Source organism: Syngnathus typhle, linkage group LG2, assembly GCF_033458585.1.
Source record: "Syngnathus typhle isolate RoL2023-S1 ecotype Sweden linkage group LG2, RoL_Styp_1.0, whole genome shotgun sequence".
In the NCBI taxonomy this organism is placed as follows: domain Eukaryota; kingdom Metazoa; phylum Chordata; class Actinopteri; order Syngnathiformes; family Syngnathidae; genus Syngnathus; species Syngnathus typhle.
In genome coordinates this window covers 11,229,881-11,245,153 of record NC_083739.1, presented here as the reverse complement: position 1 = coordinate 11,245,153, position 15,273 = coordinate 11,229,881, and the positions used below count along the sequence as shown (strand labels likewise).

At 43.5% G+C, this 15,273-nt stretch overlaps 2 protein-coding genes across 2 annotated transcripts; one reads left to right on the top strand and one right to left on the bottom strand.

The window, feature by feature from the left end:
* The first annotated feature begins 1,795 nt into the window (after positions 1–1,795).
* Positions 1,796–6,310, top strand: bco1l (beta-carotene oxygenase 1, like). Its single transcript, XM_061300111.1, has 11 exons — positions 1,796–1,955; positions 2,156–2,284; positions 2,791–2,920; positions 3,202–3,349; positions 3,429–3,576; positions 3,966–4,186; positions 4,253–4,519; positions 4,865–4,970; positions 5,083–5,177; positions 5,454–5,565; positions 5,637–6,310. The coding sequence occupies exons 1-11, from the start codon at positions 1,892–1,894 to the stop codon at positions 5,789–5,791; spliced, it is 1,575 nt and encodes a 524-aa protein (XP_061156095.1). The 5' UTR covers positions 1,796–1,891; the 3' UTR covers positions 5,792–6,310.
* Positions 6,311–6,366: 56 nt separating this feature from the next.
* eif5b (eukaryotic translation initiation factor 5B) lies at positions 6,367–15,247 on the bottom strand. The gene is made up of 26 exons (XM_061300103.1): positions 14,939–15,247; positions 13,506–13,616; positions 13,369–13,426; positions 12,919–13,071; positions 12,113–12,584; positions 11,906–12,039; positions 11,751–11,828; positions 11,258–11,408; positions 11,083–11,178; positions 10,935–11,021; positions 10,790–10,849; positions 10,429–10,712; positions 10,239–10,346; positions 9,889–9,999; positions 9,731–9,798; positions 9,499–9,640; positions 9,307–9,438; positions 9,003–9,185; positions 8,770–8,931; positions 8,380–8,511; positions 8,164–8,295; positions 8,015–8,091; positions 7,778–7,942; positions 7,560–7,698; positions 7,250–7,411; positions 6,367–6,947 (listed from the first exon to the last, which is right to left on the bottom strand). The coding sequence occupies exons 1-26, from the start codon at positions 14,971–14,973 to the stop codon at positions 6,840–6,842; spliced, it is 3,540 nt and encodes a 1,179-aa protein (XP_061156087.1). The 5' UTR covers positions 14,974–15,247; the 3' UTR covers positions 6,367–6,839.
* Between the last annotated feature and the right edge of the window lie 26 nt (positions 15,248–15,273).

The window sequence follows — 15,273 nt, the reverse complement described above, 5'->3', positions numbered from 1 at the left end:
CTGTAACATGAAGTGTTACCGTGTGAAAATATTTCCATCCCTTTACTCAAAAACAGGACATTTCAATTGGACAGTGGAGAAAAGGCACAAATTATGATTTAGTTACTTGGTTTGACATGTCAAATGCATTGTTTTCCCAAAGTAAAGGCTGATGTTGACAAATGTCTTACTTTGATTAAACATAGATAATCAATAGTCTAACGAAGGATTACAAAAATACGAGATTTACTGTGGTGAGGGTTATATTCTGAAGATTTGAACAATTTTAAAATAAACACTATCTTCAATAAACCGATGATCAGAATAGTTGATTATTTAATAAATTTGTTGATTGTTTTCACTTCTAGTTCAATGCGTTTACAGAATCTCCCATCTCGTTAAAAATCCATGCAAAGAAATAAAATAAAAGCAATTCATGGGTTAATTTATCGTTTTGCTCACTCCATTTTCCGCCACAGTCAATTGCTCTACATTTGACATGTGCTTTCTACTCCCTCAATATAGGCTTGTTACTATTTTCAACCTCTGTAAATGACCCACTGTGGATGAGCTGTTGATTTTACTTGTGTTAAGTACATTTCAGTTTCTTCTTTTGAACGAGTCAAATCAGTACTTCAAACTTGGTGAGACTATTTCATTAATGACTATCTGTACCTCTAACCTAAATTATGTAGTATATTTTGGCCACCTCAACGTAAAATTGGGGTCAAAGTTTTTTTTTGTGTGGCATTGATAGGAGGCGTTATAAAGCCATAAACTCATAAACCAATTAGAAGAGTCTGAAGGTCAGTTGCTCTGATTCTTGGCTTTTATTTCAACACGTAGCACCTAAAACGTGTCTGCACTTTACCAAGTAGCAACTCAGCTTTGATTTGTGTCAATGGGACAAATAGACTGCAGTAAAATAAAAGAAACATAAGTGGCTTTATGAGAGACCTACATAACATTAAAGATATGCGAGAGGTTGGTTGCGACAATTGGCAAATTAATAAGCCACGAGTTAACACTATTTTAGGAGTCCTTTTATTTGTTATAAATTCTGATGTGGGCACAATGCAGTTACGCAAACTCATTGCAGAAATATTGCTGAATGAATTAATAATAGTAAAAAAAAAAAGCTAATTATTGCTAACGTAGTTTCTACTCAAGAGTACATGCTAAATGTTGTTGGTCAGGAACTTAGAAGAAAAACTTGGTATTTTTCTAACGAGTAGCAGGGTTGTGTTTGTTCCATTAAAGTTGAGAATACTTGAGAGGAGGGGGATTAGAAAAAAAATAGATTTGTTATTTCTGCTTAGTACTGTAGCTCACTTTATTTGCCTTTCCTCTGCGTAGTTTAAGAGGATTTAGTGGTAAGGTTTGTGGGTGTGAGAGAAACAACTTATAGCACAATTATTGTCCTTTAAAAATGCCATCGTTAAAATCACTTGTTTGCACAATTACAGGGAGGACATATCAACAAAATAAAACCCCTGGTCTGAAAAATCTGATTTGAAACTTATTTTATCTGTTAAATTTAATATTTAAGTTGGTCATCAACAAAGAGGGAAGTGAGTGGGAAGAAAGAAGGTCCTGGAGTGCTAGTTGGATTTTAAATGAGCACGTTTTTCTTTCACAACAGCTCGTTACTTTTAGCCTACAGGCAAGTGTAATTTACATGTTTGCATATTTCCGTTTTGCTCGTGGATGATTCGAAATTCCACAGGGGGACTAGAAAATGCGGTCTTATTCCGTCATGACCAAGCAGCTCTTATGTAACTGTGACAGGACATCCAGTGGCAGATAAAGGCTCGCATAAGTACACACTGTGTGTGTGTGTGTGTTTCAACAACTTGATGGTGGAGTAATAGCAGCAGCAACGAGAAAATAAGTGTCGAGCTCAGCTGTGAAAATGCAATCCTTATTTATTCAGAACGGAAAGGAAACAGCAGAGCCTGTGAAAGCCCAAGTCAAAGGTGAGGAAAAGAAGAAAGCCAATTCATATGACTCCTTTTGTGTCACGAAAATGTCGAAAGAATTGGTCGTCAATCTGTGAGCTCCCTCTAGTGGGACTGAAACAATTACTTCTAAGCGCAGTTTAGCTGTATTTAACTTTATTTAAGTTTAAATTTAAGTACATTTGTGACGATTTAGACGAAAACTTTGATCTTTGCAGGTTGTGTGCCCACATGGCTACAGGGCACGCTGATAAGGAATGGGCCAGCTCTATTTTCTCTGGGCGATTCGGAGTACAACCACTGGTTTGATGGGATGTCTCTCATTCACAGCTTCACGTTCAAAGACGGTGGGTTGTTGGTGCAGTGGCTGGCTGCGCATTTGCTACCTGGGCCTTTAGTGACTTGACTAAATCCGTTACTTGATATCACCATTATCACATCTCAATTATAAAACAAAATACCCAAAAATGACCAAAAAAACCATAACATTTAAATAAAGTAAAGCATACCCACCAGAGATGCATGTTTTAAAATAATCCGTAGAGGTACCTTGACAAATGAGTTCAGATTGCTCCCTCAACAAATTAACGTTCACAAAGAAATACTCGTAACTCGTGCAAACAAGGGATCGATCGGAAGGGGCATTCACAGAATTTGGAATGGGCAGCAGAGACGTAAAATCACGATCATCACTCATTGATTAATATTTGGGGCCCTCCCACCTGGCAGAAGAAAGAAAAAAAAAACTTTGCCTTTGGGTCGCACGCACAGGCAATCTCAAATTCCCCCGGCTAAATTTTGGGCATTGTGGCAATAGTGTGTTGATATCATGAGATTTTTTTTTTTTTTTCAGGTGAGGTGTTCTACAGAAGCAAGTTCCTGAAGAGCCACACCTATAAGAGAAACATTAAGGCTGACCGGATTGTTGTCTCCGAGTTCGGCACCATGGTCTATCCTGACCCCTGCAAAAACATCTTCTCCAGGTGCTCGACACAAATAGCTTGACTTATGAGTTAAAAATTGTTATTGTAGACATTTATCAAATATTCCCTAGGGAGAATAAAGGTAACTGGAAATAAATTCCTGGAAAAATATCCCAAAAGCCAATCATCAGGTTCGACAACCGGCAGGGTCTAAGGATAAAGAAGGGGGGACAGTGCCCCCCCCCCCCTTTCTAGCTCCGCCAGTGCTTTCAGTGCTGCGTCAGTTGGAAAGTGTTTTTACAAAAATGTAAAGTCAGCACCGATCCTCTCTTCCTCAACAGAGCATTCACACATCTCAGCAATGTCATTCCTGACTTTACCGACAACAACATGATTAACATCATCCGCTACGGTCAGGACTACTACGCTTCCTCGGAGATCAACTACATTAACCAAATTGATCCGGTTACTTTGGACACAGTTGAAAGGGTGAATGTTATGGCAGGACTCTTGCAAATTCTGCTCAATACTGTGAGATATTTCCATTTAAACTCCGCATCCATTTTAGATCAACTACAGGAATCATATTGCTGTCAACTTGGCAACGGCTCACCCTCACTATGATGATGAAGGCAACACATACAACATGGGCACCACCATCGTGGGTGTTGGTCCACCAAAGTATGTCATATTTAAAGTCCCAGCTGATACTTCAGGTAGTCTTATGATCGTCGTTGGCTTATGCCAGGGGTGTCCAAACTACAACCTGGTGCCCGATCGCCATTTTGCTGGTTTTGCAACACAAAGAAAGTTGATGATAAAACAAAGTCTGTCAATAAGCTGCAGAAATATTTGTCATTTTTCTCACAGCACAATGTCTGTTGGTATGCTGTATGTTTAGAATTACTTGTTCTATACTATAAATTAGGCATCCGGAAGTTAAGGAACTCCCGTATAATTGCATATCGTCTATTTACCCGGAAGCTTTTGTATTAATTAAGGGAATCATTTCAAAAGGAAAAAAGTTTCGACACCCCTGGCAAGTGCTCCAAGCTCATGAACCCGAGCACAGTTTGGCAATATTAACAAGAGTCCTTCGCTCCAGGTTCCGGGCAGAAGAAACCTGCCCTTCGGCAGCTGCAACAGGTCTGCTCATTTCCCGTTCGCTCCATGTTCTTCCCGAGCTACTTCCACAGCTTCGGCATGACTGAGAACTTCATCGTATTCGTGGAGCAACCGTTCAAAGTGGATGTTGTCAAACTGGCAACTGCCTATTTCCGCGGCATAAACTGGGGAAACTGTCTCAAGTTCGACAAAGACGACGCTGTATGTGGACCAATCCGGATGCAGTCACCCTCACTAGTCTGTTCCTGACCTTCTGCTTTTTCCTAGACCTTCTTTCACCTATTCAATCGGAGGACAGGAAAGAGGCTTTCAACTCGTTTCTATGGGGAACCCCTGGTGGTCTTTCATCACATTAATGCCTACGAGAGTGAGGACCACGTGGTGTTTGACCTCATTACTTATAAGGACGCCAATCTTTACGAGATGTTCTACATGAAGAACCTGAGGATGAATACGAGTAGCTTCATTGAGGCACACTCCAACTTGTCGCCGCCAGCGAGCCAGAGATTTGTCCTACCGTTAAATGTCAACAAGGTAAGAATTAATTGGGGTGATGCACTCAAATAATGTTGGAAATATTGTAAAAAAAAAAAAAAAAGTAGTTAATAAGCAGTTAAGGTCCCCCCCTTCCTCTAAAATTGAGATGTTTCCCTCTTCCAAAAAACCCTGATTCGAATGAACACAAACATTTTACTCTGGTGAATTTAGATTTAAATCGCCTTTTTGGGGGGGGGGGGGGGATGGGGTCACGTCTTTTATATTGCAATCTTACCCTAAAATCATTCAAAAATAATGACAGAATGTCAAAATGTATCAAGTTCAACTGAAATACATATTGCAACGATTCACCCCCACAAGTGTATGTTGTGCAATGTGCAGGACTCACCAAAAGGAGCCAACTTGGTGAGTCTGGCAAACACGACAGCTACGGCAGTCATGAAGGAAGACGGTCAAGTCTTCTGCCAGCCGCAAACTCTGTTCCAAGGTCAGCATTAGCTTTCATGAAGAATATACACACTGCTGAGTTCGGCCAGTGTCGCAAAACACTTGTTGACGAATAACGCTACTGTAACTGATTGTGTTAATTCCCGTGCCAGGTCTGGAGTTGCCAAACATCAACTACAAGTTTAATGGCAAGAAGTATAGATACTTCTACGGCTCCAAAGTGGACTGGTCTCCGCAGCCCAACAAGGTCAGTACCAGGTGGAGGGCAAAAAAACGTGTTAATTGATCCCACTTGCTGTCGACTGAAAATGACATCACATGCTCAGGAGCGAATGGCAGGAAAATGTGGTTTAAAAGTGTTCATTGTACATAAAAATAATGATCAAATTCTTTCTATAGAGTAGATATTAAAAATATTTTCTACATATAAGAAAAATATCCCTTGAGAAAGGACTGTACATCTCAAAAGTGCTCAAGCAAAGACATCCCAAAGTGTATGAAAGCTGGGATGTGTCCCCCCCAGATCATCAAGTTTGACACCGTGGCCATGACCCATGTGGAATGGCAACAGGACAACTGCTACCCATCAGAACCTGTGTTTGTGTCATCACCGAAGGCTGTGGATGAAGATGATGGTGAGCTTTCACCATTTTTTTTTCTGCCCTGATGAAAACTTATTCTTAAAGATTGCCTCACTTCTCTGCAGGAGTGATCTTGTCATCAGTCATCTCTCCGGACCCCAACACTTCACCCTTCATGCTTGTGCTCGATGCCAAAACGTTGAAGGAGCTGGCTCGGGCCGCCATTCCTGTCAGCGTTCACTTGGATCTTCATGGACTTTTCATCCCCAACACCAACTGACAAAGTACTCAAACTTTATACTTAGAAAGTCATCTGTTTCATCACAACCACTTGTGTTTTAGAAGTAATGCTGCGTTATTAAATGTACTTGAGTCACCTCGTTACCATCCATGTAGTTTACTACTAATATCCCAAAAAAAAGGGCAGGTCAGGTAGCCAGGCCTCACCTTGCCCATAGGAAAAGAAAACTGAATTGGTAATTTACAGAATCAGACTCAGTAGTTGTGCGAACTTTACTTAAGGAGTATTTACCATCATTGGTGTGCCAAACAGTTGGCCAGTGTCACCAAAAAGCTAATAAGTTAAAAAATACACACCATATTAGTAGTTTTTCAGATTAGAGTATTTTTGAATGGCATAAAATGGTGGTTTTATACTGGTACAAGACAAAAAAAAAAAAACATGAACCATTAGCGAAACAGAGCTTCACAGAAAGTCCTGTTTCACAGTCAAGTGGATGCATCACTTGTTAAATCTTCACTCTGGAATTTTTAATAAATGGGCAGCACTTTCACATTCCATTTTCCCACTCCTTGACAAGAAATGCATACCTGCACACATCCACACAGTCACTGTTCAAATTGGATGGGAATTTATTACACCAGCACTTCAGTAAAACATTTCCGAGGGTTGTCCTTTGTCCGCTTCCCCCTGCCGTCAACCCGGCCAAGAAAGCACAGCAAAAACTATCAACACAGAGTTGTCTTTTTGACTGGCGATCATCGCCACTGCAGTTTCCTTGCGTGTTATACGGTCCCATATTGCACCTCGGCGGACCCAAAAAGCCAGGGGCCCGTTAAATTTCTCAATGTCCGTCTGTTTGGAGGCGAAGATGGGAAGCAACAGCAGCCACGAATCAGAGCAGAGAACAAGAAAGACAACAGGCACGTTGGGATACTGAGAGTGAAATGTTTCGGCGTGGCACTGTTTCACCCAGGGCACCCCGGAAAGAGCGTTCTCGTGGGTAAAAACATTTCATTCCGTGTCATGACAGGAAGAGCAGTGCCTCTTTTTTTTTTTTTTTTTTCCTTTTTAATTTGGGAACTGCTCAGATGATCTCAAAGGTCTTCTTCAGTTCCATGATCAGCTGCCAGTCCGACTTCTGCATGTCGTCGCGGAACCAGTTCTTGAGCGCGTCGATAGATGCCCGAGTGATCTGCAACATTGTCAATTCAATCAGTGTTATGTTCTGATATTTCGTACTCACTATATTGTAGATGAAGGAACATCATTAACCCTGATGAGACTATTAGAGCAAGATGTGCAGCTTGTAATGGTTTGAAGTTCAAGTCCATCTTGTGGACTATGTTTATATCTTAAAACACTTGAATCAAACCCACATTGATTTCCACTAACAACACAAACAGGTAATTACAGTGATGTGTTGAGCTTCATTACATGGACCTCATCCACTACTACTTTGTCCTCAATAACTGTCCAAGTGATGACATGACTCACCTTGCTGACAAGAATGTCTGTGGCCTCAAAATGTCGGCCATACATTTTGGGCGACTCTCCAGGAATGGGTTCAATCTTGATACAGATCTCCTGACCTTTCTTTGCGGTGTCCACCGTCTTATGGTTGATCTCGATGCTGGTGACGACACCGATGTCCACAAACTGCAACGCACGAGACATGAACAGGAACATTTACCACAGTTCAGCACAAGTAGGAGGGACTTTGGGACACCGCTTGTGTTTAATCTGTTGCTTAAAGGATTATAGCACCCCCAGCAGAAACCTTCCACCCCTTTGCGACCTCACTCACCCCTTTACTTGGAACGCAGATCGGCGTCCCTTGCCGTAGGATGCCAGCTTCTATAGACACACCCATTACAATGGGATCTCTGGAGTTGAAGATGAACTGAGGAAGGATGCGGATCTTCACCGGAAAAACCGCTACGTTTCTGAACACAAACCAAACACATGGGAGCCGTCAATCAACAGCCTCGCACCAATGACGAGTGGCAAAACGCTCACGCCTACTTGAACTCTTCCTGTTTGGCTTTTTTGTAGTCGTCACGGTACTTGGTGAAGGCGTCAAAAAGATGGTAGATGATTTCCGCAGAGAAAATGCGGACGCCGAAGCTGTCCGCCATTTCCTGGCCCTCTCGCTCCACCTTCACATCGAAGGCGAGAATCACAGCATACCTGTGGCAATGCAGCAACATAAGAGTGGACACTGGCTCGTTTCGGGGGGGAGAGGAAGATAAGCACACGTACTGTGGATCATGCTCCAGCATGGTTGAGGCCTTCATCACATCCCTCTTGTGGACTGGACCAATGTTAATGCCAGCGTACTGCACACACAAATAAATACAGTTAGTTTGGTTTTCCTTCTTTCTCAGATTGGGGACTGAACTGGTACTCACGGGTACTTTAGACGCGCGCAGAAATTCGAGCAGAGCCTCTAGTGATCCCAACGTGGACGCCTGCACGTAAACGCCTTTCTCCTCCAGCTTAATGGAACTCAGAGTTTGTTTGAGCTCATGGATGAGTTCATCCTAAGGACCAGCAGCAGAGATCAGATGTGCCAATTCTGTGTGTGCGTGCGTGTTGTTTGGACTATTGGACTATATTAGACTTACCCTCAGGACAGGTATTTCATCGTCTTTGTGTGCCACCAGCAAGGGGAGCCCTGCCAACGTCTTCTCTAAGTCTTTACCCAGAATCTTCACACCCTGAGATGTTGAGACCTCTTTGTGCTTCTCATATTGGTTCTACATGTGGGAAAAAAATTTGCTGAACAAAACTGACACAAAAAGGCTACATGATATCACTGGGGACATTCACGACTCGCGTTTCTGCTGTTTGTAAACTCAGTCCCAACCCTTATTTTAAATTCTAATTACTCCTAGAGTTTTGTTTTTTGCTTATTTGGACTATGAAAAAAAAAAAACCATCTACATTATCAAATGGATGTGGTCCAAGTCCAGTCTTAACATTTACACATGTAGATGTGCTGACAACGAGCATACCTTGACCCGGAGTTCCTTCAGAGGAGGTGGCAGGAGCAGCCCTCTAATCTGCGTTATGATTGGTCCGTCCACTCCGGGGACAATGATGGTCTCGCCTTCTCGTAGGCACCCGTTGATCAGGATGACATCGATGGTGGTGCCCATGCCAGGCAATGCTTTAACCTGACACGCAGACAAAACCGGTATGTGTTCATCTCGCCAGAGGTTTCAATTTTTCGGGGCAACTCGTTTACCTCCATGACCTGAGCCCGGAGCTCGTCGCAATGCGCAATTCGGCGGGCCAACATGGTCTGAGTGCACTGGACCAGAAGCGCGATGAGATTGCCGATCCCATCACCGCTGTGAGCCGACGTGGGAACCAGTGACACAAAGGTCCTGGGGTCCTTGTTTTCGTAGAACAGGGCGGCGTTGAGACTCTGTGGACATCAACGACGTGACAGTGGGTTAAGGACAATGTTTTTGGAGGCATATCAGTGAAGAGGAGGGTTGAAAAAGTCTGGGAACATTCCATGCAAGTTGAAGAGCACTAATGTTTACCTGCTGAGCAAACTCCACAATAATGGCCTTTGCCCTCTCATCAAACTCATCTTTGGTGTTTTTCTTCTGCTTCTTCAGTGTCGCAAAGACGTCTGTCTCAGGACTTCTCTTCCAGTCGTACAAACGGTCAATCTGGAAAGCAGTTCCGCTGTTAGCCAGTGCCACAAAGATGACATACCGGCAGAACGTCACCTTGTTAAGCGCCACAATGAAGGGACACTTTTTCTCCTTCAACAGGTTGATGGACTCGATAGTCTGCGGCTCCAAACCATGCATGATGTCCACCACCAGGATGGCGATGTCACAGAGGGAGCTACCTCGATTCCTCAAGTTACTGATCGAGTACAAAGACTTGTTAGCCATATCTGATCGGGCCAGGCGATCCTGTTCTTCTCTTTGTTTGCACTAAATAATGACTCCTCACCTGAAGGACTCGTGCCCTGGTGTGTCGATGATCAACATGCCAGGAATTTTTATGCCTTCTTTGTTAAACTAGACACACAAACAAGGAAAACAGTGACTGGGCTCTCTTGTTGCGTCTTTACGAGTGCGAGTCTGTGTGTGTTGTGACTGTCGTCATACATTTTTCACCATCTTGGTTTGCTCTTCAATCGTCTCTTTCGGGACATTTGTGGCTCCGATCTGCTGTGTGATTCCTCCCGCCTCACCGTCCTGAACGTTGGTATGTCGCAGCTGTGTGAAGGGGAGCAAAAAAAAAAAAAAGGGCCAGAACCATGTCAAAAAACAGAAATCCATCCATTTCAGCAGAGCGTTATGGTAACCTAGAACAGTACATGTATCTGCAACATGTACTTGTCTTCTAAAATGTTTGTTTCTCTCGAACCACTCTCTAAGCAGTGTCTCTCCAGTTGATAAGTCGATACCAATCAATAGTAGGCAAGAAGTTAGAGATTTATCAGCTGGGTGTGTACCTTATCAAGGATCTTGGTCTTCCCAGTGTCGACGTGTCCAAGCACACACACGACCGGCGCTCTCAGCCTGGTTATGTCGACGTTCTTGAAGTTTTCCGCTCTCCGTTTCTATGAGAACAAAAATATCCGGTGAGAGGTGAGCAGAAAAAAAAACGTGATCGCTCCTGCTTCGGGTGCTCTAGACACTCACCTCGATCCGCCTTTTGGCACGATCGTACAGACGCTCTTCTTTGGTCCTGTCGTTATCGTCATCGTCACTGTCACTACTCTCATCTTCGCTCTCCTTCGCCTGCTGCTTCTTCCCCTGACCTCCAACCATCCCTTTTGCAATCTCCTCCTCTGGCGCTGTCTCGCTTTCCTCTTCCTCCTCCTCCTCGTCATCCTCATCATCTTCCTCTTCTTCATCTTCACTGGGGGTGCTCTGGGGTGCCGCAACGGGCTCCTCTTTTACCTCAATGTGGACTTTCTTTAACTCTGTTAGAAGTCACCCAAACAGTGAGCAGCAGCAAATGGCAGTAGATGCTTCTCGCCCTTCATGCTCCAACACTAACCTTTCTCCTCATCACTAGCAATGGCCTCCCAGTCATCAACTGCAAAATCTGCCTTCACCTCTAAAAATCAAAACAAAAAGCCGGGAGCCACCAGTTAAATCTCGCCGCATCTATCCTTCACATGTCTGCACCTCCTACCTCTCACCTGGCTCTATTAGCGGCGTCTCTGCCTCCGTCTTCGGGGCAACAGGCTCTGCTGTCTCTGATGGTGGCGCGGTCACGGCAGACGTTTCTGTAAAAGAGAATACAAATGAATGACAACCGTATCAAAAGCTAAATCTGGTTCCCCGTACCTTCTGGCGTCGGCGTGATCTGCGGTTTCTTCTTTCTCTTGTCCGTATAAACCGGTTTCTTCTTTGCCACAGATTCTTTGGATGGCACCACCACTCCTGCATAGTGACACGGGTCAGTGGATGACATGGCAAATACATGTTACTACGAGAGAGGATATCAGACTGGCCAACAAACCTTGAGCCTGCAACATTTTAAGTGTGGCTTCAGCCCGAGCCCGTGCCTCCTTCTGGGATTTAGTCAATAACTTCCCTTCCTTCTTCAGCCTCTCCTTCCGCTCCTTCTCCTTCTGCTTCTTCTTCTCCTTGCGCTCTTGCTCAAGACGCTCCTGCCACGTGTCAGACGTAAATTGAGTTGCGTGGAGAGACCATGAAATGAATTAAAACAATCTCTTTGTTACCTTCAAAAACTAACAGACCTGAAACAATTGGATAACGCAAATCATCTGACTCAAAGGTAAATGCTAAATCACTTGGCACCCAAAAATGAAGATAAATTGTAGCTTCTCCTTGCACAACTAATTAAGGTACCACACATAAGGGCAAGTAATGACAGCTAGCAAACTAGCAAACGATTATTCTGAGGTTTTGGAGTAGAGCAAAAATATTATAGGGCCATGTTTTAATGGGACATTCTGATGCAGTGAAATTTGTGTGTCGTTTTTTTTAACCTGTTCCAGCCTCTGTTGCTCCAGCTCTTCCAGCCTCCTAATTCGCTCCTCCTCCTCCTTCTTGGCACGCTCTTCCTCCTACAGACACAAAAATGAGTTGTAACATCTGAGGATGACAATGCCCAGCGTGTTCCCCTTCTCTCCCCTCGCCACACCTCCTTCATCTTGGCCAGAGCTTCTTGCATGGCCTTCACCGTGGCCTTGCTTGGACCCTTTTTCTTCTCCTTCTCTTTCTCCTCTTTCTCTCCTTTCTTCTTCTTCTTGTCCTTCTTCTTCTTGTCACCATCATCTGTAAGAATAAAAACAAACTTGACTCTTTTTATCCATTGGATATGGCGGTGTGCGTCGGGTAGATCTCTTACCCTCGCCTGCTGGCTCTGCTCCTTCCTGTTCGTCCACTTCAACATCCGCTACTGGGGCCACCGGTAGGGCTGTGCCATCTTCAGTCTTCTTCTCTGGTTCTTTTTTTACCTCTGTGCTGGGCTCTTTCTCCTTCAGCTTCTTTTGCTTGAGCCTCTCCTCCTCTTTCTTCTTCTTGTCTCGTTCCTTTTTCTCTGCCTTCTTTTGAGCAGCAGTCTTCATTTTGAAGCTGCCGTCGTCCTCCTGTTCGCCCTCATCGTCACTCTTTGCAGCTTTGCCTTTGTTCTTGTTTTTTTTGTCTCTCCGAGAGCTGAATTCTTCATCTTCCTCTGATTCGCACTCTTTCTTGCCTCTCCCTTCCTCGTCATCGTCAGCAGAGCCAGGTGTCTTGGCAACTTTCTTACCTCCTTTGGTCTTCAGACGAGAACGTGAGGTGCTCTCCTCATCAGACTCGGACGGAGCGGAAGGTGCCACCTTGAGGTGAAACACTGACATGATTAACGACAGGCAAGTTTTAACAACAACAGTAACATAAATCAACGCTTGATGTAGCAGTCAAGAGTTTGGAAACACCCTCTAATTCAGTGTTCTTTCATTATTTAAAAAAAAAAAAAATCCTTAATTGTAGATTAATACTTAAGTCACTGATGGAATTATTTGATAAACAAAAATGTTATTCAAACCACAATATGTTTAATTATTCTAAGTAGGCTTCCATTGCCCAGATTCTTGAGATCTTAATGTGTTTGTGGATGTTTCCAAATGTTTGACAGCTCCTGTATTAGCGATAACTCCTATTCTGCCCCACCTTCGGCTGTCCGTTCCTCTGCTCATCATCTGCACCTTGAGCTTCATTGTTTTCCATTTCCTCGGGGATGGCACCCTGCACCTTTCCCTTCCTTGTTTTCTTCTTCTCTGCTTTAGGAGGCTCCACATCATTTTCCACAGCCACATCATCTTTCTGCGTAGAAACAGAGTTGGAGGCAACTTGGTGAAGAAACATTTGTATGGGAAATAGGTTGGCAAAGGAAGGGAACATTTCCATGGCAAGTTAAGATGGGGCACTTGGAAAAGATATCATATGGTATACATATATGCAGGTTTTTGTATATCAAGCGATAAGTTCCCTATTAGAAGGCCAAGTGTCAGTTTGGACATTTACTAGTATGTTCTCAAAAAATCCCAGTGAAAGTTTCCAACTTCGAAAACTGCAGCAGTGTTGTAAAGAACGTAATTAGTATTTTGAAGACTGACTTACCTGTCCGCCACGTGTCTCCAGGGATAATTCCTCAAGTTCCTTCAAGATGTCATCCTCACTGCAGCAGCGAACAAATGAACATATTGAGAGAGGATTCGGTAAAGTAGGGGCGAGATGAGGAAATTAATGTGGCATACTCAAAGTCGTCCTTCTTGGCTCCCTTTTTCTTCTTTTTTCCTTTCGACTCCTTTGAGGATCCAGCTCCTTCGATCTCTGCCGCCAGAGCATCAATGTCGTCACCTTTAGCGCTGATGGAGTCAAAATCAGCCCGTCAAACACACACTCGCAAAAGGGGAAAAAAACTGTTCAGACTGGTCCCTCTATGGGAACAAGCGCACACACTGCTGACTCATCAACTTGCTCACCGTTGATTCAATAGTTGCGCCCGAGCAGAATTGACTTACTCAGTGTGAAATCTGGGCCCGTTTAGTTCAAGCTATTATTCTCTTGTATGAATGGCGACAGGTGGACACAAAGCTTAATTGTACCTTCTGCCATCTAGTGGGAGATCACAAATTGTTCAACAGGTCACTAGCGAAAATCATTGGCACAAGTGAAAATCGTCAATTTCTCATGACACGCTAATGCACCAATGCAGTTGTTGGGAGTCACTCAAGTATGGATATAAAAAGTAAACACCCCCCTGTGAGAAAATGTTAGGATTTTGTCATATAAACAAAACAAGACCATGATGAAGAATTGTGAAATATTAGTCAATAATGCAACCTATAACCTGCACAACTTAACATTTTGTAAAAATCTGTGTAATTATTGTACATATTTTTTTTCTAAGTGTACCACGACAGTTACCATTCTTCAATCACAGCAGAAAAGCTTTGAATTGAAATTTGACTTGGTTTTGAACAAGTTAATTTATTGAGCTCCTGTATTAAACTTTTGTACCATAGTTTCTGAGAACCACCCATAAAGCTCACGACATTTAGCAGTTATCTTTAAATGAGCAAAACTTGATTCCTTTCTTTTTATTAATGAATTTGTACTGGTCCGGTTGGGACTGTGTCAGGCAGGTTGCTCGTGGCTCCACACAGTCACGTAGTGACTTCAAGTAGAACCCAATGTTTTGGCCAAAACGTTACTCAATCTACTATTTTATGTTAACAAACGTATAAAAAAAATGTATTTTGGAGGCCGGAACGATCGATAATCACGCAACAAATTAGACACGTAAGTAAAGGTAGCCACTGGAATCTTTCGGTGACTCTTGGCTTGGTTAAATAGACAGCTGGCTGCTAACGCTAGCCCCCTTACATTATTGACTTTCACCTAACAAGCACAAGCAGAGCGCCGAAAGAGGCTTTGAGGGGTCAAGGGGCGCCAAATGAGATCACCCTGATATACTGAGTACAATTTGTTAAGCTGCACTTTTTCAAAAACAACTTCGTATCTCCTCTCCACTCTCGCAAGCGTAGACTCGTGGTTAGCTTTGGTTAGCTGCTAAGCTAACCGAGGAGCAGCGGCGCAAAAGCACACGTTTCGGTCATGGCGCTTAGTACCGTCGCGTGTCAGCGAGCGCAAACCCTCCGTTGACCCAAGCGGAAGCTTTCCTTACCTGTCCTCTCCGGATTTTTTCTGTTTCTTCCCCATCTTTCAAACCGAGGTTCTCTGCTACTCCACGCACACTACTCACGGATGGCTCACATCGACCAAAGATCGTCTCATGTATACGTGGACAAGAGGGCTTCCATTTGCTTTTCCTGATCATCAAACGAGAAAGAAGCCAAAAATTATATCATTTTAATTTATTACCGCTGTAAAACGCGTCGAGTACACACAAAGTAGTCATGAGCGCGATACTACACGGCAAGTCGTGGTACTATAAAATGGGGAAAAGACGACAACGACAAACAATGAGTCAGTTTGGTCGCTAGAAATAGCACAAAGTGA